Source organism: Mobula birostris, chromosome 14 (assembly GCF_030028105.1).
Source record: "Mobula birostris isolate sMobBir1 chromosome 14, sMobBir1.hap1, whole genome shotgun sequence".
NCBI lineage: Eukaryota > Metazoa > Chordata > Chondrichthyes > Myliobatiformes > Myliobatidae > Mobula > Mobula birostris.
This window is the reverse complement of record NC_092383.1, coordinates 838,458-863,689: the sequence shown is the minus strand read 5'-3', so window position 1 is coordinate 863,689 and position 25,232 is coordinate 838,458. Positions and strand designations below refer to the sequence as shown.

Sequence of the window (25,232 nt, the reverse complement as noted above, 5' to 3'; positions counted from 1 at the left end):
ATCATTGGCCAGAGAGTCCATCCTTCACCTGCATCCAGTCAACAAGGTAATCTTGGAGCTAATTATGGCATTTGCCTTTGACCCTGGTCTCTAACCCTGTGGACTAGTTTCCCAACGTTGACTCTGTGATTAAGAAGGCATACGATGCATTGACCTTCATCAACCGTGGGATCAAACTTAGGAGCCGAGAGGTAAGGTTGCAGCTATATAGGACCTTGGTCAGACCCCACTTGGAGTACTGTGCTCAGTTCTGATCACCTCACTACAGGAAGGATGTGGAGAACTATAGAAAGGGTGCAGAGGAGATTTACAAGGATGTTGCCTGGATTGGGGAGCATGCCTTATGAGAATAGGTTGACTGAACTCAGCCTTTTCTCCTTGGAGTGACGGAGGATGAGAGGTGACCTGATAGAGGTCTGTAAGATGTTGAGAGGCATTGATCGTGTGGATAGTCAGAGGCTTTTTCCTGGGGCTGAAATGGCTGCCACAAGAGGGCACAGGTTTAAGGTGCTTGGGAGTGGGTACAGAGGAGATGTCAGGGGTAAGCTTTTTACGCAGAGAGTGGTGAGTGCGTGGAATGAGCTACTGGTGACAGTGGTGGAGGCAGATACGATAGGGTCTTTTAAGAGACTTTTGGATGGGTACATGGAGCTTAGAAAAATAGAGGGCTATGGGTAACCCTAGTAATTTCTAAAGTAAGTATGTGTTCGGCACCCAGCATTGTGGGCTGAAGGGCCTGTATTGTGCTGCAGGTTTTCTGTGTTTCTAAGCACAACCTTGTCGGAGACATTATTTTTTAATTTATTGAGATACAGTACAGAATAGGCCCTTCTGGCCCTTCAGGACCCCAGCAACCCCCAACTGAACCATAGCTTAATCATGGGATAATTTACACCGACCAAATCATCTACCAGCCAATACACCTTGGACAGCGGGAGGGAACCAGGGTATCCGGAAAAAACCCACTTGTTCACGGGGAAAATGTACAAAATCCTTACAGCCAGTGGTGGGAACTAAACCCAGGTCCCTGGTGCTGTGAAGTGTTGTGCTCACCACTACACTACCACGTGTGCTAACCACTACACTGCCATGTGCCCCCCCCCCCCCAAACCCCATCACTGGGGGATCTCGGTGAACCAAATCACTGCCACCTCTTCTCCATCAGTGTTTCTACTTCTTGGAACTTGCTCAGATTGGTTGGGCAAGATGTCTCCAGAACAGACTATCTATGGCCAAAGTGGGGGTGGGGGTGGGAGGAGTTGGCTGTGGGACAGGGAGAGGATGGGGAGAAAAGGTGGGTGGGAGTTTAGTTTTATTGTGGGAGGTGGAGGAGGGAGGGGATGGTGAGGCATTGAGGGGAGGGAAGGTGGCTGGGGTGGGGAGTGAATTTGGTTCTGGCTGTGGGACAGGGAAGGGAATGAGGAGGGGAGGGTGGGGGGGTTAGTTGGTGCTGATTGTGGGAGGAGGTGAGGAGAAGGGAGGGGATGGAGGCATTGAGGAGAGGGAAGTTGGCAGGGGTGGGGAGTGGGTTAGGTACCGGCTGTGGGACAGGGAGTATGGTGGTGGTATAAGCGTGCTAGGTGGTGGCTGGGATGAGGGCGAGTTAGCTGGAACAGGGGAGCTGGAGCCGTTGATAAGACCCCAGTGAACAAGCCCCGCTGTCTCGGCAGGGAAGGAATTGGTGGACTACATTGCTGAATACCTGAGATCGGTGCGCCAGCGCCGCGTTTTCCCGGATGTGAAGCCCGGGTTCCTGCGGCCCCTGATCCCGATGTCTGCTCCCCAGGACCCTGAGAGCTGGAGCAGCATCTTCGCCGACATCGAGAGGGTCATCATGCCTGGGGTAAGAAACTCCTCCCAAACAGTCACTCACTCCCAGCATCCAAACTCTCTCTCAGCCCCCACCGTTTCTGTTTCCGCAAAAGGTTCCTCTCTCCGCTCCGACTGTCACGATGGAGTTGGTGCCCTGTTTTGTTGGTGGGGGAGTGGTTTACAATGTCCACCAGCTGTTGCCCTGCTAGAAACAACCCCCACCATTGGGTAACACACTCAAAATGCTGGAGGAACTCAGCAGGCCAGGCAGCATCGACGGAAAAAAGTACAGTCGACGTTTCCGGCCGAAACCCTTCGGCAGGTCTGGAGAAAGAAAAGGATGAGGAGTAGAGTTAGAAAGGAGGGAGATGGGAGAAACCGTGGGGTGGGAGAGGGTGAAGTAACGAGCTGGGAAGGTGATAGGTGAAAGAGATTCAGGCTGGAAGAGGGGGAATCTAATCGAAGAGGACAGAAGGCCATGGAAGAAAGAAAGGGGGGAGGAGCACCAGAGGGAGGTGATGGGTAGGCAAGGAGATAAACTGAGAGAAGGAAAAGGGAATGGGAATGGTGAAGGGGACATTGCCGGAAGTTTGAGAAGTCAATGTTCATGCCATCAGGTTGGAGGCTACCCAGACGGAATGTAAGGTGTTGTTCCTCCAACCTGAGTGTGGCATCATCACGACACTAGAGGAGGCCATGGACTGACATGATGGAATGGGTAGTGGAATTCAAATGGATGGCCACTGGGAGATCCCACTTTCTTTTTGGTGAGTGGAGCGTAGGTGCTCCGTGAAAGGGTCTCCCAATCTATGTTGGGTCTCACCAATGCACAGGAGGCTCTACCCGGAGCACCCAACATCGTATTTGACCCCAAACAGGCTCACAGGTGAAATGTCATCTCACCTGAAAGGACTTTTTAGGGCCTTGAATGGTAGAGAAGCAGGAGGTGTTGAGGCAAGTTCTGCTTGCAAGGATAAGTGCCAGGATGGGGAGGGATGAATAGACAAGGGAGTGATCCCTGCATAAAGTGGGGAGGGGGGAAAGAAGATATGCTTGGATGTTTGGTGCTGGGATCCTGTTGGGGATGGTGAAAGACACAGAGAATTTTGTCCTGTGTGTAGAGACTGCTTGGGTGGTAGGTGAGGACAAGAGGAACCTTATCCTTGCTGTGGTGGTGGGAGGATGGGGTGAGGGTAGGCATGCATGAAATTGAGGAGATGTGGTTGAGGGCAGTGTTGATGTTGGAAGAAGGGAAGTCACTTTCTTTGAAGAAGGAGGACATCTCTTAGCTCTCAAATGAAAAGCCTTGTCCCGAGAACAGATGCAGCGGAGAGAGAGGAATTGAGAGAAAGAGAAGGCCTTTTTACAAGTAACAGGGTGGGAAGAGGTATAGTCCAGGTAGCTTTGAAAGTCAGAGGGTTTATAATAGACATCAGTAGATAACTGTATCTAGAGATAGACAGAGAGATCAAGGAAGGGGAGGGAGGTGTCGGAAATGGACCAGGTAAACTTGAGGGCAGGTTGGAAGTTGGAGGCAAAGTTGATGAAGTCGACGAGCTCGTCACGGGTGCAGGAAGCAGCACCAATGGAGTCGTCGATGTAGCATCGGAAAAGTTGGGGAGTGATACCCATGTAGGCTTGGAACAGTAACTTTTCCACCTAGCCGACAAACAGGCAGGCATAGCCGGGACCTACGTGAGTGCCATGGCTACACCTTTTGTTTGAAGGAAGTGTGAGGAACCAAAGGAGAAACTATTGAGAGTGAGGACAAGTTCCGCTGGGCGGAGGAGAGTGGTGGTGGAGGGGAACTGGTTGGGTCTGGTGTCTAGGAGGAAAAGGAGAGATTTGGGGCTTTCCTGGTGGGGGATGGAGGTGTATAGGGACTGGATATCCAGAGTGAAAATGAGATGATGGGGGCCAGGGAACCTGAAATCATTGAAAAGATCCACAGCGTGGGAAGTGTCACGGATGTAGGTAGGAAGGGACTGAAGCAATGGGGGATAAAGTAGAGTCGAGGAATGCCGATACGAGTTCAGTGGGGCAGGAACAAGGAGAAACAAAGGGTCTACCTGGACAGGCTGGTTTGTGGAGCTTGGGTAGGAGGTAGAGACGGGAGGTGCGGGTTGAAGGAACTATGAGGTTGGTGGCAGTGGATGGGAGATCTCCAGAGTTAAAGAGGTCAGTGATGGTGTGGGAGACAATGGCCTGGTGCTCCTTAGTGGGAAGCCGTTCGAGAGGTAAATAACAGGGGGTGTCTAACAGATGTTGCTGGGCTCAGCAAGGTGGAGGTCAGTCGGGGGGTGGGGTTGCGCTGTAGTAGTTTTCCAATAAGACCCTCTCCCACCATTCTAGGTGCCGGGGACTGTTAGCGGGCATCAGGCGGCAGGGGTTTGGTGGGCTCTCCTCATTGGAGGAATTGGTGAGCTCCAGGCAGTGGGGTTAGCAGATTCTGGGCAAAGGAGGAGTTGGCAGACTTTAACCCTCCCATGTCCCGCCACAGCTCGTCCACTGGCAAAGCCCGCACATGCACGCTTACTTCCCCGCTCTCTGCTCCTGGCCGTCGCTGCTCGGGGACATGTTGTCAGATGCCGTGAACTGCTTGGGATTCACCTGGGTAAGAAGAACAGCACTTGTAAATTACTTTCTGTTCTTATTTGTTCAATCCTCACATGTAGTTTAATGAGAATGGCTCCAGTGGCAGTGTTTTGTACTGTGGGAGGTGTGGGGAGTCTGGGAGACCTCTAGTCTGCACCAGGCGTACTGAGCTGCAGCTCCTCAGAGAATGTGTTAAAGAACTAGAGCTGCAGTAGGGTGACCTTTGACTTGTAGAGGAGAACGAGGAGGCAAAAGACAAGAGGTACGGGGAGGTGGTCCCTAGGATACTGTCAGGAGAAGGAAGGGAAATGCACAGCCAGAGCAAAGTACACCTGTGGCCGTTCCATAATAATGACACAACTTTAGATACTATTGTGGGGGCAGCTACAGCTTCTGGTGCTTTGACTCAAAGAAAGGGAGGTGAAGAGGACTGCAGTGTTGATAGGAGTAGTCAGAGGTTCTGTGGGCACAATACTCTTGTGTCTTATGGTCTTATTCTCAAGGGAGAGGATGAGCAGCCAGAAGGGGCACCAATGACAGGTAGACAAGGTGAGGAGGTCCTGAAGAGAGATTTTAGGGATCTAGGTAGGAAGATGAAAAGCAGGACCTCCAGGGAAATAATCTCTGGATTGCAGCCTGTGCCAGGCGCCAGTGAGGGTAAGAATAGGATGATTTAGCAGGTGATTGTGCGGCTGAGGAACTGATGCAGGGGTGGGGTTCAGATTTAAGGATCATTGGGATCTCTTCTTGGGAAGGTACAACCTGTACCAAAGGGATGGGTGATGCCTGAGCCCCGGGGGACCAATATCAATAGACAATAGACAATAGGAGCAGGAGTAGGCCATTCGGCCCTTCGAGCCAGCACCGCCATTCACTGTGATCATGGCTGATCATCCACAATCAGGATCCAGTTCCTGCCTTATCCCCATAACCTTTGATTCCACTATCTTTAAGAGCTCTATCCATCTCTTTCTTGAAAGCATCCAGAGACTTGGCCTCCACAGCCTTCTGGGGCAGAGCATTCCATATATCCACCACTCTCTGGGTGAAAAAGTTTTTCCTCAACTCTGTTCTAAATGGCCTACCCCTTATTCTTAAACTGTAGCCTCTGGTTCTGGACTCACCCATCAGCGGGAACATGCTTCCTGCCTGCAGCGTGTCCAATCCCTTAATAATCTTATATGTTTCAATCTGATCCCCTCTCAGTCTTCTAAATTCCAGTGTATACAAGCCCAGTCGCTCCAATCTTTCGACATATGACAGTCCCGCCATCCTGGGAATTAACCTTGTGAACCTATGCTGCACTCCCTCAATAGCAAGAATGTCCTTCCTCAAATCTGGAGACCAAAACTGCACACAGTACTCCAGGTGTGGTCTCACCAGGGCCCTGTACAGCTGCAGAAGGACCTCTTTGCTCCTATACTCAATTCCCCTTGTTATGAAGGCCAGCATGCCATTATCCTTGCGGACAGGTTGGCTCGAATTGTTTGGGTGGGTTTAAACTAATTTGGCAGGGATTGGGAACTGAAGTGATGGTGCTGAAGGTGATGTAGTTGGTTTACAAACAGAGGCAATGAGACTCCTGGCATGGAGAGGCTGATGACAGGGCTCACAGAATGCATTGCAACATCAAGCGGACAAAATCGAAATGGGCAAATACAAGCCTGAAGGTGTTGTATTTGAATATGCGCAATATATGGAATAAGGTAGATGAACTTGTAGCACAGTTATAGATTGACATGTATGATATTGTAGGCATCACTGAATCATGGCTGAAAGAAGATTATAGCTGGGAGCTTAAAGTCCAAAGATACACATTATATTGAAAGGACAGGGCAGGAAGGCAGAGGGGGTGGCGTTGTTCTGTTGGTAAAAAAAATTAAGAAGAGGTGGCATAGGGTTGGAAGGTGTTGAATCATATGAATAAAGTGAGGGAACTGCAAGAGCTAAGGACAAAACTGTATATAACTCCTGATAGGTAGATTGGGAAAAATCGGGTTGGTGCTAGATTCCAAGAGGGGACTTTCTACAATACCTAAAAAGATGGCTTTTTGGAGCAGCATATGGTTGAGCCCACTAGGTATTCAGCTATTCCAGATTGGATGCTGTACAATGAATCGGAATTGATTAGAGAGCTTAAAGTAAAAGAACCCTCAGGGAAAGTAATTGTAATATGATGAAATTCACCATGAAATTTGAAAAGGAGAAGTATCAGATGTATCAATGAAGTAAAAGGAATTACAGAGGCTTGAGAGAGAAGCTGGCTCGAGTTGATTGGAAAAGAACACTGGCAGGGATGATGGCAGAGCAGCAGTGGCAGGAATTTCTGGCAGCAATTTGGAAGGCACAAAACATATACATCCCAAAGAGGAAGAAGTATTCTAAAAGTAAGATGACACAACCTTGGCTAACAAGAGAAGTCAAAGCCAACATAAAAGTCAAAGAGAGTGCATATAATAGATCAAAAATTAAAGAGAAGTTAGAGGATTGGGAAGCTTTTTAAAACCAACAGAAGGCAACTAAACAAGTAATTAAGAAGGTAAAGATGGAATATGAAAGTAAGCTAGCCAATAATATTAAAGAGGATTCCAAAAGTTTCTTCAGATACATAAAGTGTAAATGAGAGGCGAGTGTGGATATCGGACCACAGGAAAAGGATGCTGGAGAGGTGGTAATGGGGGGACAATGAAATGGCGGATGAACTGAATAAATATTTTGCATCAGTCTTTACTGTGGAAGACACTAGCAGTATGGTGGAAGTTCCAAGTGTCAGAGGTCATGAAGTGTGTGAAGTTACTATTTCTAGGGGAAAGGATCTTGGGAAACTGAAAGGTCTGAAGGTAGATGAGGATGGTGTACTCCCCAGGGTTCTGAAAGAGGTGGCTGAAGAGATTGTGGGAACATTAGTAATGATGTTTCAAGAGTCACTAGATTCTGAAATGTTTCCAGAAGACTGGAAAATTGCAAATGGCACTCCACTCTTCAAGAAGGAAGAGAAGCAGAAGAAAGAAAATTATAGGCCAGTTATTCTGACCTCAGTGGTTGGGAAGATGTTGGATTCAATTGTTAAGGATGTGGTTTCCGAGGTACATGATAACATAGACTGAAGGGAAAATCTTGCTTGACAAATCTGTTGGGATTCTTTGAAGAAATAACAAGCAGGATAGACAAAGGGTAATCAGTTGATGTGTACTTGGATTTTCAGAAGGCCTTTGACAAGGCTGCTTAACAAACTACGAGCCCATGGTATTATAGGAAAGATTCTAGCATGGATAAGTCAGTGGCTGGTTAACAAAAGCCAAAGAGTGGGAATAAAGGGAGCCTAAACACGAGGAAATCTGCAGATGCTGGAAATTCAAGCAACACACATAAAAGTTGCTGGTGAACGCAGCAGGCCAGGCAGCATCCATAGGAAGAGGTACAGTCGACGTTTCAGGCCGAGACCCTTCGTCAGGACTAACTGAAAGAAGAAATAGTAAGAGAAATGAAAGTGGGAGGGGGAGGGGGAGATCCGAAATGATAGGAGAAGACAGGAGGGGGAGGGATGGAGCCAAGAGCTGGACAGTTGATTGGCAAAAGGGATATGAGAGGATCATGGGACAGGAGGCCCAGGGAGAAAGAAAGGGGGGGGAACCCAGAGGATGGGCAAGGGGTATAGTCAGAGGGACAGAGGGAGAAAAAGGAGAGAGAGAGAGAGAAATAATAATAAATGATAAATGAATAAATAACAGATGGGGTATGAGGGGGAGGTGAGGCATTAACAGAAGTTAGAGAAGTCAATGTTCATGCCACCAGGTTGGAGGCTACCCAGACGTTGTTCCTCCAACCTGAGTGTAGCTTCATCTTTACAGTAGAGGAGGCCGTGGATAGACATATCAGAATGGGAATGGGATGTGGAATTAAAATGTGTGGCCACTGGGAGATCCTGCTTTCTCTGGCGGACAGAGCGTAGGTGTTCAGCGAAACGGTCTCCCAGCCTGTTTCGGGTCTCGCCAATATATAGAAGTCTGTTATTTATTCATTTATTATTATTATTATTACTTTTCTCTCTCTCTCTCCTTTTTCTCCCTCTGTCCCTCTGACTATACCACTTGTCCATCCTCTGGGCTTCCCCCACCCCCTTTCTTTCTCCCTGGGCCTCCTGTCCCATGATCCTCTCATATCCCTTTTGCCAATCAGCTTTCCAGCTCTTGGCTCCATCCCTCCCCCTCCTGTCTTCTCCTATCATTTTGGATCTCCCCCTCCCCCTCCCACTTTCAAATCCCTTACTCACTCCTCCTTCAGTTAGTCCTGACGAAGGGTCTCGGCCCGAAACGTCGACTGTACCTCTTCCTAGAGATGCTGCCTGGCCTGCTGTGTTCACCAGTAATAAAGGGAGCGTATTCTGGTTAGCTGCCAATGACTAGTGCTCTCTGTGATGGGACCGATTCTTTTTACATTTTATGTCAATGACTTGGATGATGGAATTGATGGCTTTGTTGCAAAGTTTGCAGGCAGTGTGAAGATAGGTAGAGGGGCAGGTAGATTTTGAAGGAGTAGAGAGGCTACAGAAGGACTTGCTGTAGATAGATTAGGAGAACGGGCAAAGATGTGGGAGATGGAATACAATGTTGGGAAGTGTAAAGTCATGCACTTCGGTAGAAGGAATGAAAGGGTTGACTATTTTCTAAATGGAGAGAAAATACAAAAATCTGAGATGCAAAGGGACTTGGGAGTCCTTGTGCAGGATTCCTCAGGGTTAATTTGCAGGTTGAGTCTGTGGTGCGGAAGGCAAATGCAATGTTGGCATTCGTTTCAAGAGGACTAGAATATAAAAGCAGGGATGTAATGTTGAGGCTTCATAAAGCACTGGTGAGGCCTCACTTGGAGTATTGTGAGCAGTTTTTGGCTCCTTATCTTAGAAAGGATATGCTGACACTGGAGGGGGTTCAAAGGAGTTCAAAAAAGTAACTCCAGGATTGAACAGCTTGTCATATGATAAGCTTCTGATGGCTCTGGGCCTGTATTCACTGGAATTCAGAAGAATGAGAGGTAACCTCATTGAAACCTATCGAATGGTGAAAGGCCTTGATAGAGTGGATGTGGAGAGAATGTTTCCTATGGTGGGGGAGCCTAAGACTAAAGGACACAGCTTCAGAATAGAGGGGCATCCTTTTAGAACAGAGATGAGGAGGAATTTCTTTAACCAGAGGGTGGTGGATCTGGGGAATTCTTTGCCACAGGCAGCTGTGGAGGCCAAGTCTTTGTGTATATTTAAGGTAGAGGTTGATAGATTTTTGATTAGTCAGGGCATGAAGGGATACGGGGAGAAGGCAGGAGATTGGGGCTGAGAGGGAGAATGGACCAGCCATGATGAAATGGCGGAGCAGACTTGAGGGTCAAATTCTGCTGCTATATTTTATAGAGTTGTGGTAACCTCGTGGTTAGTGTAATGCTTTGCACCAGTGACTGGGATTCAATTCCTGTCACTGTCTGTAAGGAGATTGTACATTCTCCTTGTGTCAACGCGAGCTTGCCCAGGTGCTCTGGTTTCCTCCCACGTTCCAAAGACGTTCATGTTGGGGTCAGTAAGTTGTGGACATGTCCTGTACGAGTTAGGGTGAGTAAGTTGTGGACATGTCCTGTATGAGTTGGGGTCAGTAAGATGTGGACATGTCCTGTACAAGTTGGGGTCAGTAAGATGTGGACATGTCCTGTATGAGTTGGGGTCAGTAAGTTGTGGACAGGCTGTGTTGGCCCTAGAACCGTGTCGACACTTGCGAGCTGCCCTCAGCATTTCCTTGGACCGTGTTGGTCACTGACACAAACAATGCATTTCACTGTAAGTTTTGATGTACATGTGAAAATAAAGCAAATCTTTATCTTGTTAATATTTATAACATTGAATGGTGGCTCAGCTTTGATGGGCTGAGTGGCCTTGTTGCCGGCTGAGCATGATTGCTGGACTGTGGTCACACTGTACTGACCATCTGATTCTGATTGGCAGACCTCGAGCCCATCTGTACCGAGCTGGAGCTGTGTATGTGTTGTACTGATTGTCTGATCTTGATTTACAGGCCTCGAGTCCTGTCTGTACCGAGCTGGAGATGTGTGTGTTGGATTGGCTGGCTACCATGCTGGGTCTCCCTAGTCAGTTCCTGCACTATCACCCTGAGGGCCATGGAGGGGGAGTACTGCAGGTACCTCAGCTCCAGCCTGTCTCCTCTACAGTGCTGACAAACACTTTTCAGTCTTGTTCACAGGTCCTCTTGCTGTGTCAGTCCACTGGGAGACTGCAGGCTGCCCCACATTGATAAATGCCCCATTCAGTTGGACTGCTGTGGAACTTGGTGCAGTGAGTGGCTCGGTGGAGAGGTTCGGCCTCTCAGCTCCCACTCTTCACGTGTGAGTCGGACACTTTGCTCCCACAGTTGTTGGTGCTCTCCCAGACTCCCTGCTGATGAGTGGTTGAAGATGTAAGCACCAGAGACTGGGGCCAGGGTGGACTGGCCAATGTCCTGACAAATGGACTTCTACAGCCAGTAGCTTCTCCTGAGATTGAGGTACAACTTCCCATTCAATTCCTGTCCATGGTGTGACAGCGAATTCAACAGCCCAGTTGTCCAGCATAATGGAACTGCGTGGGAAAGAGGGTGCCATTTGGCCACTTGTGCTCATGTTGGTTACAATCCCACTTCTCATCTCTTGGTCCACAGCTATCCAGGACAGGGCTGTTCAAAACACTGTGCCAGTGCAGTCTAATGACCTCCCACTCTTAAGAGTGTGAGTTCCAGACTGCTAACACCTCTCAAATGTTCGAGTCTGTGTGAACAATCTCTGCAGAGTCCTCACACCGGAGTAGAGCATGGTGCCCCAGCTATGGTCCGACCAGTGCCGTGTTCAGTACTTGTTTGATACACTTACTCTTGTATTCTGTGCCCAGCTGCCTTAACCATGTCCTGTCTGCCACCTTAACCATGTTGTGTACCTAACTCTGTTACTGTGAGATTCCCCACATTTCTCAGTACCCTGTTACTGTGGGATTCCCCACATTTCTCAGTACCCTGTTACTGTGGGATTCCCCACATTTCTCAGTACCCTGTTACTGTGGGATTCCCCACATTTCTCAGTATCCTGTTACTGTGGGATTCTCCACATTTCTCAGTACCCTGTTACCATGGGCTTCTGCACATTCCTCAGTATCCTGCCTCCTTGCCTGGTTTGCCCTGCCCAGTGCTCTCCCCACTAAACTCCATTTACTACCTGGAGCCCATCTCGGTAGTATGTTGATATCTTCCAGTAACCGCGAAGCTATTTCCTCAGATGGCCAAGTTTAGGTGTATTGCTATTCATGACTCCATTGATTATCAGCTGGGACAGCAGAGAACCCATAAATCCCCAGAGCTGACAGCCTGCCATCACTAAAATCCACCTTTCCCCCTTTAGCAGTCGTACAGAGCAGAAACAGGGCATTTCCATGCTGACCATCCTTACCCATCCCTTTTGCCATTACAACGTCTGAATCTTCTTGCCTTATCTGTTCCCATATCTGTCAGATATCATAACTGTACCACTTCCACCACGTTCCAGAGAAGAAACACTTTTGTTCCCCTTAAATTCTTTTTACGACTCCTTTGCCTCACCATAAACCATCGCCCTCTTGTTTTTGATGTCTCTACCATCGGGAAAATGATTTTGACTTTCTACTCTTGACTACCAAGGTGTTTCTGTTCATCAACATTTCTTGGTGACTTCTCGTCAACTGGGTACGGCTTGCCCCTCCCTGACTTCTCATCGACTGGGTCGTCAGTGGAAAATCTCAGTAGGCCAGGCAGTATCTACAGAAAAGAGTACAGTCGACATTTCAGGCTAAGACCATGTGGCAGGAGTGGTGATTAAATGAGTTGTGTTAAAAGGTGGGGAGAAGGGAGGGTTACTGACACACAAGGTGACAGGTGAAACCGGGGGGGGGGGGTGGGGGAGGGTGAAGTAAGGAGCTGGGAAGTTGATTGGTGAAAGAGATACAGGGCTGGAGAAGGGGGAACCTGCTAGGACAGGACAGAAGGCATTGGAAGAAAGACGAGGGGGGACGAGCACCGAAGGGAGGTGAAGGAAAGCAACGAGATGGGGAGAGGGGGAAAAGGGGATGGGGATGGTGAATGGATGGGGGCCATTACCAAAAGTTGAAGAAATCGATGTTGATGCATTCAGGTGGAGGTTACCCAGACAGAGTACAAGGTGTTGTTCCTCTGACTTGAGTGTGGCCTCATTGCAACAGTGGAGGAGGCCACGGACAGACATTGGAATGGGAATGGGAAGTGGAATTAAAATGGGTGGCCACAATGAGATCCTGCTTCTTATGGTGGACAGAGCATAGTTGCTCAGTGAAATGGTCTCCCAATCTACGTCAGTTCTCACTGATATACAGGAGGCCACACCAAGAGCACTGGACACAGTAAATGACCCCAACAGATGAAGTGTCACCTCACCTGGAAGGACTGTTTAGGGCCCTGAATAGTAGTGCGGGAGGAGGTGTCAGGCCAGGTGTACCACTTGTTCTGCTTGCAAGGATAAGTGCCAGGAGGGAGATTGGTGGGGAGGGACAAATGGACAAGGGAGTCGTGTAGATCCCTGCAGAAAGCAGAAGTGGAGGGAGGGAAAGATGTGCTTGGTGGTGGAATCCAGTTGGAGATGGTGTTGACTGTTTAGGTAGATGCTGCCTGGCCTGCTGAGTTCCTCCAGCATTTTGTGTGTTGCTTGGATATCCTGCATCTGCAGATTTTCTCTTATTTCTCAGAGGAAAAAGCTTGCTTGCATTTACCCTATCTTTAGCTCTCATAGTTTGGTACACCTCTCTCAAATCTCCCCTCATTCTCCAATACTCCGGGGAATAAAGTCCTAACCGATTCAATCTTTCATTCTGACTCGAGTCCTCACGTTCCGGCAACACCCTCGCAGTCTGTCAGGCTTGTTGATATCTGGAATCACTGAAATGATTTTCATTTAAATCTGACACATCCACCACATTGGATCCTACCAAACATTTTGCTTAAAATCTACGCAGCAGATTCGTCAGCAGAGTGAAGATGCACACCGAGAGGAAAGTTGATAGTGAGCGTCTGAGTCTGAATCGGTGCAGAGATCGGGGGACGTGCGGAAGCTGAAAGAACTGCCAGAATCTTGTTACTAAATGTGAGTGTGCCGAGGCCACGTGTTAACCTGGGGTTTTTATCCACGGCAGGGCACGGTCAGCGAGTCGACACTGATTGCCATGCTGGCTGCAAGAAAAGCCAAGATCACTGAGCTAAGGAGCGGTGAGCCGAACACAGATGATGCTGTGCTCACCTCCCGTCTTGTGGCATATGCCTCGGACCAGGTAAGATCTGCCCTTATCACCCCTCTGATCTTCTCCCTGTAGCCAAGGAGTTGGACTGAGTCAACAGGAAACTTGGTGCAATTATTCCAACTTCATTCACTGAGCTGCCGGTACAGGGGCTGCTCGTGTTGTGTGGTTCTGCAGCTGTGCTTTGATAGTTATACAAAATCATGAGGGCTATAGATAGGGTAATTGAGGGTGGGTGAGACTACAACTAGAGGTCATGGATTAAGGGTGAGGGGTAAAAGAGGAACATGAGGGGAATTCCTTCACTCAGACGGTGGTGAGAGTGTGGAACAAGCTACCAGTGGAAGTGATGGGTATGGGTTTGATTGTAACATTTAAGGGAAGTTTGGATAATACATGGATGGGAGGGATATGGAGAGATGTAGTCCAGGTGCAGGTCGATGGGAGTAGACTGAATAATAGGTCAGCACAGACTAGATGGGCCAAAAGGCCTGTTTCTGTGCTGTAGTCCTCCATGACCACAATCTGCACTCTCCTGTTATTGGAGTCGAGGAGGAGTTCAAACATTCATGTCAGGAGCAGGAGCAGCATTCCAGAATCTTGGAAAACCACATGCATATGGAGCAGCAATGGTGGGAAACCACAGCTTCCCAACCTTGGTTAATGGTGGGGTCCATGCAGAAAAAGTATTGGGAACCCCTTCCTTTAAACAAAATTTCAATGATAAAATTCCCAGTCCTTCACGTCTCTCTAATCCTGTTCAGCCCTACAACCCTCCGAAATCTCTCAGATCTCCAGGTTTGGATATGTGTTCATCGTCGCTCTCCGTCACTGCCTCGTGGTGGCCTTTCCTTCAGCTTCCTGGGCCCTGAACTTGAATCTCCCTCTGCCTAATTCTCCTGTTGATATCAGCGCTCTGAGTGAACGTGAATCCTCTCTCTGCCTGATCCTGTTCTCACTGTTAGTGCTCTGAACGTGAATCCTCTGCCTGCCTGATCCTGTTCTCACTGTTAGTGCTCTGAACATTAATCCTCTGCCTGCCTGATCCTGTTCTCACTGTTAGTGCTCTGAACGTGAATCCTCTGCCTGCCTGATCCTGTTCTCTTTGTTAGTGCTCTAAGTGGCCAAGCCTTGTTTCTCTGCTGTTACTCAGAGTCAGATTTTGCTGCTGAAATTTCACTTTGAGATTTGGCATGTCACTGAAGACTCTGTGGGGGGAAAAAACATTTTAACAATCGTCCAGTAGTGTTCACATCTACAGTGATTAAATGTTCTGAGGGGTTGGTGATGGTCAGAATCAATCCCTTCCTAAGCTAGACCCAGACACACTGCAATTTGCCTATTGCCACAATAGGTCTACAGCAGGTGTGATCTCACTGGCTCGCCATGTGGCCTTGGATCACCTGGACAGTACTAATACTTGCGTCAGGCTGCTGTTCATTGACTACATCTCAGCGTTTAACACAACCGTTCCTAAAGTTCTGATCAAAAAGCTCAAACCTGGGCCTCTGTACCTCCCTCTGCAAATGGATCCTCCACAATCCATGCAGATCTGAACTAACCTCTCCTCCTTACTGACGATCAACACTGACACACCTCAGGAAAGTGTGCTTAGCCCACTGCTCTACTCTGTCTACACCCCTGACTGTGTGGCTATGCATAGCTCAAATGCCATTTATAAATTTGTTGATGACATAACTATTCTTGGCAGAATTTCAGATGGTAATGACAAGGCGCACAGGAGTGAGATAGACCAGCTGGGTGAGTGGTGTTGCAGAAACAACCTGGTACTCAACGTCAGTAAGACCAAAGAAGTGATTGTGAACTTCAGAAAGGGTAAGACAAGGGAACAGCCATCAGTTCTTATAGGGGGATCAGGAGATCCCAGGAGGTCAGGGTCCTGGGTGTCAACGTCTCCGAGGATCTATCCTGGGCCCAACATATTGTTGTAGTTGCAAAGTAGGCACGACAGAGGCTATATTCTATTCAGAGTTTGAGGAGATTTGGTATGTCATCAAAGACACTCAGAATTTTTACAAATGTATCATGGACAGCATTCTAACTGGCTAGATTGGAAAAAGCTGCAGAAAGTTGTAAACTCAGTCAGCTCCATGATGAAGACTAGCCTCCGTAGTATCCAGGACATCTTCAAGGAGCGATGCCTCAGGAAGGTGGCACCCACCATTAAGGATCCCACCAGCCACGACGTGTCCTCTTCTCATTGTTACCATCAGGGTCCTGAGGACACATACTTAACATCTTTTTCCCCACCACCATCCAGATTTCTGAATGAGCAGTAAATCAATGTGCACTACCTCAGTAGTTTTGCGCTTTTTTTTTTACAGTATTAATTTTGTGTGTGTGTTCATTTAACTGAATACAAATCACTCTTGATCTACTCTTTGGCAGGCCCACTCTTCAGTACAGAAAGGTGCTCTCATTACTTTAGTGAAACTCCGCTCACTGGAGACGGATGGTGACTTCTCTCTTCGAGCTGAGACTCTGATGCAAGCGTTGGAAGCTGATCGAAAACAAGGTCTTGTTCCATTCTTTGTAAGTCTGGGAATATTCACCTTATTTGTTTCAGTACAAGAAACCTGACAGGTGAGATCATGAACTTGGCATGGATTGGCACATGAGATGGGGATATTACAACGGTTACTGGAAGCTGCTCAAGAAGAGACGGGACTGGCAGGTAGTGTTCTGGGGTACAGGTGTTGCAGGGGTGACAGAGATGGGGGTAAGAGAGGAGGCAGAATTGTGATTTTGATCGGTGTGAACATCATAATGGTACTTAGAGGGTGTACCTGGAGATTGTCCTGTGAGGTTATGTGTGTGTGGATGCAACTCAGAAATGAAAGGGGTGATCACTTACTACAATCATTCATCAGAAGGTGTTGGTAAACAATCCTCATTAGGTCTCAGCATCCCTCTCTGGTAACTGGATACTGGATGTGACAGAGGTCACAGTCAGCCCATGTTGCAGCCAAATCTCTAGCTCCATCATGTGCACACTGTGCTCAGCCCCCTGCTGACATGTGACCGGACAGCCAGATCCAGTTCAAACCGAATCATCACCTTCACTGATGACACAACAGTGTTTGGCTTCATCAAAAATGATGCCAGGACTGCTTACAGAGAGGACGCAGAACATCCGGCAGAATGGCGTAAGCACAACAACTTGAGTTTCAATGTGGACAAGACCAAAGAGGTGACTGTGGACTTTAGGAAGGAGCAGGCTGTCATACATGGCTCCTCCATGGAGAGAGTTAGAAGCACCAGGTTTCTGGGCGTGCACAGAATGGACAGTCTCACCTGGTCAGTCAACACCACCACCTTGTTCAAGAACGCAAAGCAGTGTCTCTACTTCCAGAGCAGATTGAGGTGAGTGAGGCTCTCCCACCCCTTCCCATGCCCCATCCTAACCAATTTTTACAGGAGCACCATCGAGAGAGTCCTGACCAGCTGCATTACCACCTGGTACAGGAATTGCATGCGTCTGACCGCAAGAGCTTACCAAGTATTGCAAGGTCTGCCGAGAGGATCATTGGGGTCTCTCTCAAACCGGTCAAGATATTCGTCAGGGTGGATGCCCCACCGTCAGGCCGAAGGTACCATAGCGTTAGGACAGAAACTGTTAGGATGGGAAACAGCTTCTCTCCCTAGGCCATGAGGTTACTGAACTCCCTGCAACCTCCCAGGTCTCATCACATAAGAAACACCAGCAGAATTATACTGGTTACTTTTTAACTTGGGTTGCAAATGCACCTTGTGCTAAATGTCAATCATCTGGAATATATTCTATTCACAATTTATTTGTGGTGATATTACTTTATGCTATGTCTGTGAGTTATACACACTGTATTGTGCACCTTGGTCTGGAGGAACATCGTTTTGTTTGGCGGTATACATGTGAATGGTTGAATGACAATGAACTTGAACTATATTATAGGCTTCCCAATATCAGCAGGAATTGTTCAAGAGAATATGTTGGGATCTGTAGGTATAACAGGAGTAATAATGGGGAATATTGACAACCCCAATGTTGACCGGGATCACTATGGTCCAGAGGGCTCGGATGGGTGGAATTTGTATCCAGGAAAGTTTTCTCAATCAGTATGTAGCTGGCTCTCTCTCGGCATTGCTTTTCTTGAGTCCCCTGACCCGAGAGCCGACAGGCTTGTTGTTCTTGTTAAACTTTATAAAGGAACATTGTTTGAAAAGTGGGACAGTTAGTGGGGTCTGCAGCTGGAGACAGTCCACCAGCTGTGAAGCTCCCCTGTCAGGGTTGGAGGTGTCCTGATCTTGGGAGCAGTTTCTGAACCCGGATATCAAGGGCCTTCACTTGAGGGGTGTCTCTTCCTGGGAACTGCCTAAAATTGAGGCCAGGTTCCCCCAGGCGTGGGTCACTGAATCCCCCCAACACTACTGCTGTAGAGATTGTAGTGCCCTGATCCTGGTCTTCGTGCCTGAACCTGGTCTTGCTTTCCTTTCAGCTCTGTGCCACATTGGGAACTACGGGTGTGTGTGCATTCGACTGCCTGGACGAACTTGGACCCCTCTGTAAGTTGCTGCTTACCAAATGGCTTCTAGTTTGAGTTTTTTTTTGAAGAAGTGGCTGTGGTGGTGTTCCATTCCTGCAAAGCAAGACTGAGGAAAGGTCCCTGAAGCAGTGGCTCCCTGGAATGTGCTCCTGGATTGGCAGGGAGTTCTGTCCAGCAGGAGGTAGTGGTCATCTCAGGGAAATGCAGAGATGTGCGGAGAACCCTGGGACCTGTCAGTGACACCAGAGTGGAGAACACCTCCCATCTGTCCCATTGACCACCACCTGCCCCACCCATGCCAGACTCCAGCTCCCACACAGACCTCACTAGGCACCTCCGAAACGGAATGGGCCGAAGTCACAAGAAGGTGCTCCTGTAGCTGGGGTCAAACAATTCCAGTGGGTTCTCCCTGCTGGTGTCTTCTGTCCTTAGCCAGTGTGGGCAAGCATTCACATGTCTTTTTAGCTGGCTACACACACACACCACACACACACACCGAGTCCTGGGGGAACTCAGCCAATCAGGTAGTATTTATGGAGGGGAATAAATAGCTGCTGTTTTGGGTTGAGACCCTTCATCAGGACTGGAAAGGAAGGTGGGGGCAGAAGCCAGAATAGGGAGGGGAGGGGAGGAATACAAGTGTCAGATAATGGGTGAGACCAGCTGAGGGGGAAGGTGAGTGAGTGGGGGAGGAGCTGGCTAGGAAGTGAGAAGATGGGAGGGGATAGATGGAGGAATCTAATATGAGAGGACAATTTTCCACAGGAGAAAGGGGAGGAGGAGGGGAGCTGAGAGGACAATGGATGAGAGGGGAACCAGAATAGAAAAAGAGAAGGGGGGGTGGGGAAGAAATGACCAGACTGTGGATAAAATCATGTTCATGCCATCAGGTTGGAAGCTACCCCAACTGAGTATGAGGTGTTGCTCCTTCAAATGGAGTGTGGCCACATTGTGGGAGATGGAATTGAAATGAGTAATCAGAACCAGGTTTATTATCACTGCCTGGAAAAAGTATTCCCCCTCCCTGGGATGTTTTCATGTTTTATTGTTTTACAACATTGAATCACAGTGGATATAATTTGGCTTTTTTTTGACACTAATCAACAGAAAAAGGCTCTTTCTAGTCAAAGTGAAAACAGATCTCTATGAAGTGATCTAAATTAATTACAAATATAAAACACAAAATAATTGATTGCATAAGTATTCACCCCTTTAATATGACACACCAAATCACCATTAGTGCAGCAAATGGTTTTAGAGGTCACATAATTAGTTAAATGGAGATCACCTGTGTGCAGTCAAGGTGTTTCAGTTGAATATAGTAAAAATACACCTGTATCTGGAAGGTTCAACAGATGAGTCAGTATCCTGGAAAAAAACTACACCATGAAGACAAAAGAACACTCCAAGCAACTCCGTGAAAAGGTTATTGGAAAGAACAATCAGGAGATAGATAGAAGAAAATTTCCAAGTCACTGAATATCTCTTGGAGTACAGTTAAGTTCATCATCAAGAAATGGAAAGAATATGGCAGAGCTGTAAATCCGCCTAGATCAGGCCATCCTCAAAAACTGAGTGACTGTGCAAGAAGGGGACTAGTGAGGGAGGCCACCAAGAGACCTATAACAACTCTGGAGGAGTTACAAGTTTTAGTGGCGGAGATGGGAGAGGCTGTGCATACAACGTCTGTTGCCCAGGTGCTTCACCAGTCGCAGCTTTATGGGAGAGTGGCAAAGAAAAGCCACTGTTTGAAAAAAAAGCTCACATGAAATCTCAGCTAGAGTTTGCCAGAAGCCATGTGGGAGACTCTGAAGTCAGCTGGAAGAAGGTTCTGTGATCTGATGAAAACAAAACTGAGCTTTTGGCAATCAGACTAAACGCTATGTTTGGCGTGAGCCGAACACTGCACAGCATCAAAAACACACCATCTCTATCATGAAGCATGGTGGTGGCTGCATCATGCTGTGGGGATGCTTCACTGCAGCAGGCCCTAGAAGGCTTGTGAAGGTAGAGGGTAAAATGAGTGCAGCAAAATACAGGGAAATCCTGGCGGAAAAACTGATGCAGTCTGCAAAAGAACTGCGACTTGGGAGAAGGTTTGTTTTCCAGCAAGACAATGACTCCAAGCATAAAGCCAAAGCTACAGAGGAATGGCTTAAAGACAACAAAGTTAATGTTCTGGAATGGCCAAGTCAGAGTCCAGATCTGAATCCAATTAAGAATTTGTGGCTGGACTTGAAAAGGGCTGTTCACTCACGATCCTCAGGCAATCTGACAGAGCTTAAGCAGTTTTGTAAAGAATGGGGGGAAATTGCAGTGTCCAGATGTGCAAAGCTGACAGAGACCCATCCAAGCAACGCACATCAAAGTTGCTGGTGAACGCAGCAGGCCAGGCAGCATCTCTAGGAAGAGGTGCAGTCGACGTTTCAGGCCGAGACCCTTCGTCTGGACTAACTGAAGGAAGGGTTAGTAAGAGATTTGAGAGGAGGAGGGAGAGATCCAAAATGATAGGAGAAGACAGGAGGGGGAGGGATGGAGCCAAGAGCTGGACAAGTGATTGGCAAAAGGGATATGAGAGGATCATGGGACAGGAGGCCCAGGGAGAAGGAAAAGGGGGAGGGGGGAAAACCCAGCGGGTGGGCAAGGGGTATAGTGAGAGGGACAGAGGGAGAAAAAGGAGAGAGAGAGAGAGAGAGAAAGAATGTGTGTATATAAATAAATAACAGATGGAGTACGCACTCAGGTTGGAGGAACAACACCTTATATGCTGTCTGGGTAGCCTCCAACCTGATGGCATGAACATTGACTTCTCTAACTTCCGCTAATGCCCCACCTCCCCCTCGTACCCCATCCGTTATTTATTTATATACACACATTCTTTCTCTCTCTCTCTTTTTTCTCCCTCTGTCCCTCTGACTATACCCCTTGCCCATCCTCTGGCTCCCCCCCCCTTGTCTTTCTCCCTGGGCCGCCTGTCCCATGATCCTCTCATATCCCTTTTGCCAATCACCTGTCCAGCTCTTGGCTCCATCCCTCCCCTCCTGTCTTCTCCTATCATTTTGGATCTCCCTCTCCCCCTCCCACTTTCAAATCTCTCACTAGCTCTTCCTTCAGTTAGTCCTGATGAAGGGTCTTGGCCCAAAACATCAACTGTACCTCTTCCTAGAGATGCTGCCTGGCCTGCTGCGTTCACCAGCAACTTTGATGTGTGTTGCTTGAATTTCCAGCATCTGCAGAATTCCTCGTGTTTGCGAGAGACCCATCCACACAGGTTTGAGGCTTGAGGCTGTAATTACTGCCAAAGGTGCATTTACTGAATATTGACTTAAAGGGGGTGAATACTATGCAATCAATTATTTTGTGTTTTTATATTTGTAATTAATTTAGATCACTTTGTAGAGATCTGATTTCACAATGACAGGAAAGAGGAATTTCTGAGGAGGGAGGAGAAGATGGCGGCGTGACGCAGCATGCGCGGCAGCTTTGAGATGATATCGTATTTGTTAAGTAGGGGCCGTGCACAATCCTGGAGACAGACGTGAAGAAGCACGGAGGAACATCTGGAGAAACTTCTGAAATGCCCGGTTCGCTGCCGCTGCTACTGTGCGATCGAGAATCTCCAGAGGGGAAGGTCCCAAGTCTTCGGCTTTACCTATTGCCTGTTGCCGGGGCCGAGGTCAAAATGCTCGGCAGAGATGGTGCTCGGTGTCGGAGAACTGGTCGGAGCCTCGGAGTTTTTGGACGGACTCGGAGTCGGACTGTGGTCGGATGCTTCTGGGATGCTGCATCGGCAAGTTTGCGGCGCTGGAGGTTTACAGTCTGCGTGAGATGATGGGACTTTCTAGAGACTCTGAGACTTTACATGGTCTGTTCTTATCAAATTACGGTATTGCTTTGCACTGTTGTAACTATATGTTATAATTATGTAGTTTTTGTCAGTTTTTCAGTTGGTTTGTCATGTGTTTCTGTGATATCATTCTGGAGAAACATTGTATCATTTCTTTATGCATGCATTACTAAATGACAGTAAAAGAGGACTGCGTGTCCTCACAATCTTAAAAAAAGTTTTTTTGTTGATCAGTGTCAAAAAAGCCAAATTAAAATCAGTGTCTTTCAATGTTGTAAAAAATGAACACTTCCGGAGGGGGGGCGCGTTTGAAGATTTTAATAGGCGCTGTAAATGGTGAAATTTGTTGTTTACTGGCCCAAGTTTTGAAGCTTGTTGATTTATAGTGAGGGGATGATGGTGTTGGACAGCCAGCTTGAATCAGTAAACATTGGCCTGACGTGTGTATTGCTGTTGTCCAGGTGAGCGAAGGCTGTGTGGAGAGCCAGTGAGATTGTATAAACTGAGACCTGCTTGTGGCGGTAGGCCAAATTCAGCGGGTCCGGGCCCGTGCTAAGGCAGGAATTGATTCTAGGCATGGCCAACCTCTCAAAACACTTTATCACAGTGGATGAACGAGGAACTGGGCCATAGTTCTACTGTTGGGGAAGCTGCGCAAGGACGTAGAACCGCGGCACAGCTCGGACAGAAATCCCGGTGCGGATAGCGGTCTCCGCCTGCGTGGGAAAGGTGCAGTGCTCGGCAGTCCGCTTGTGTTTATCGGCATGTTTGTTCTGTGTTATCGCCGTGTGTACCGCTCACTCTGTGAGCCTCACCGAGTCCGCCCGTGGAGTGTGTCCCGGTGCTCGGCTCCAGAACATTTCGCGACCTCGGTCTCGATTGTGGGCGGAAGGGTTGTCCTGATGGCCTCACCCCGCCGCCAGGTACCCGCGAAGGTCTGTGGCTTCACGTGGATGCAGCGTACGCCGGCGCCGCCTTGGTGTGCCCCGAATTCCGTGACTGCCTCGGCGGGGTGCAGCACGCCGACTCGTTCACGTTCAACCCTGCCAAGTGGATGATGGTTCACTTTGACTGCGCCGCGCTGTGGTGAGTCCTGAGTCCTGAGTCCGCAGCTCGCCGCCGTTCGCCACCTCGGCCCGCTGACCAGCGCCATACACCCACTGCCCCAAATGTCCCCCATCTCCGCAACTCTCCGCCATGAGCCGTAGCCTCGCTGCTATCTCACGCCGCCACACCTTCCACAGCCATCTCCCATCACCGTGGCCATTCCTTCCCCCAATACTTCCTTTGCTGCTAACCCGCGACCACAGCCATCTCCCCATGGTCACTCCTCACACAGCCATCTCCCCGCTGCTATCCCCTATGGACACAACTTCCGTAGCCATCTCTCCGCTTCTATCCCAACGACCACTCCACTTGCTGCTATCTCCCGCGGCCATTCTCCCCTCCGCCCGCCTACCCCAGGCCTGTTTCCCACAGGGTCAGAGACCAGTGGAAGCTGCAGCAGACATTCCGAGTGGGTGCTACCTACCTGCAACACGCCGACTCGGGAACGACCGTGGACTTCATGGTGAGACCCGGAGGGCAGAGGGCAGAGGGGAGGCGGTGTCCGGCTCCCGGGCCGGGGGGAGGGGCGGTTCTCTCCGGAAACACGGGAACGCGTACGGTCACCGTTACCGGCTGCATCTGATGTCGCTGCCCCCGAGCCCATTTCTTGAATCGCACCCCGGGCGGGAAACCAATCGGATCCACAGTCAGAGGGAACATGTAGCATTCCCGGGACACCGGGATTGGAGATCTGTCCGTGCCATCTCCAGGACGCTGGGATCGGTTACCCTCGGCATTCCGGGCCGTGGGATCTGGGGCCCGCAGCATTTCGAAGGACGCTGGGATCGGGGACCCAGGGCACTACTGGGCGATGCAATCGGGACTCGGAGCACTCTGGGAACGGTGGAATTGGGATCATGTAACCTGCCCGCCCGGGGAGGGGGCTGGGATCGGGGACCCGTTGCACTCCGGGGATGGTGTAATTGGGATCATGCTCCCGCCCGGGGGGGTTGGGATCGGGGACCCGGGGCACTCCGGGGGCGGTGGAATCGGGAACCGGTGCAGAGGAGGAAGTGCTGAGTGTTTTGGACGCACCGTTTATTCCCACAGAACTGGCAGATCCCTCTGAGCCGCCGGTTTCGATCTCTGAAGCTTTGGTTTGTGATCCGTTCGTTCGGGGTGGCTGGTTTACAGGCGCATATCCGCCACGTGAGTAGCGCATCCTCGGGAAATTCGCTGCGTTCCGGCTGGCGGCTCGACCGGCGCCCAGGGCTCTCCCTCCGCTTGTTCGTATCTTCGAGTGAATCCCGACAGGCTCTCTCGGAAGTGTCACTGTTCCCACCGTTCCGTTAAAAACAGCCCTCTTTATCCGACAACTGATTTGGAAAGAGTCGGTTAATGTTTCGGGTGGGGTTAGGGGCGTTCCCCCCCTGCTGGGGAAGGTGGAACAAGGTTAACACCCGGTGCAGAAGGACAGAGCTAACGCGCACTGCTCGCTCGTCTTTTTTAATGTTAGATCAGTGATTCTCCGAAGATGTTCGCTTTGCTGAACATCTACGCTCTGTCCGCCAGAGAAAGCAGGATCTCCCAGTGGCCACACATTTTAATTCCGCATCCCATTCCCATTCTGACATGTCTATCCACGGCCTCCTCTACTGTAAAGATGAAGCCACACTCAGGTTGGAGGAACAACACCTTATATTCCGTCTGGGTAGCCTCCAACCTGATGGCATGAACATCGACTTCTCTAACTTCCGCTAATGCCCCACCTCCCCCTTGTACCCCATCTGTTAATTATTTTTATACACACATTCTTTCTCTCACTCTCCTTTTTCTCTCTCTGTCCCTCTGAATATACCTCTTGCCCATCCTCTGGGTCCCCCCCCCCCCCTTGTCTTTCTTCCCGGACCTCCTGTCCCATGATCCTCTCGTATCCCCTTTTGCCTATCACCTGTCCAGCTCTTGGCTCTATCCCTCCCCCTCCTGTCTTCTCCTATCATTTTGGATCTCCCCCTCCCCCCTCCAACTTTCAAATCCCTTACTCACTCTTCCTTCTGTTAGTCCT

General features: G+C 49.1%; 1 protein-coding gene and 1 long non-coding RNA gene across 2 annotated transcripts in view; one reads left to right on the top strand and one right to left on the bottom strand.

Annotated features, from left to right (window-relative positions):
• hdc (histidine decarboxylase) overlaps positions 1-25,232 on the top strand; it is a 37,321-nt gene that overhangs the window by 4,445 nt on the left and 7,644 nt on the right. Inside the window, exons 2-10 of the mRNA XM_072277899.1 lie at positions 1,671-1,843; positions 4,313-4,426; positions 10,464-10,586; positions 13,628-13,762; positions 16,139-16,282; positions 18,226-18,292; positions 23,044-23,206; positions 23,600-23,690; positions 24,278-24,376. Coding sequence (XP_072134000.1) covers positions 1,671-1,843; positions 4,313-4,426; positions 10,464-10,586; positions 13,628-13,762; positions 16,139-16,282; positions 18,226-18,292; positions 23,044-23,206; positions 23,600-23,690; positions 24,278-24,376 — 1,109 coding nt within the window. The remainder of the gene's footprint in view (positions 1-1,670; positions 1,844-4,312; positions 4,427-10,463; positions 10,587-13,627; positions 13,763-16,138; positions 16,283-18,225; positions 18,293-23,043; positions 23,207-23,599; positions 23,691-24,277; positions 24,377-25,232) is intronic.
• LOC140209624 (uncharacterized) lies at positions 852-24,533 on the bottom strand. Its single transcript, XR_011889030.1, has 3 exons — positions 24,263-24,533; positions 4,349-4,422; positions 852-2,136 (listed from the first exon to the last, which is right to left on the bottom strand). It is a non-coding gene; the product is annotated as an uncharacterized lncRNA (long non-coding RNA).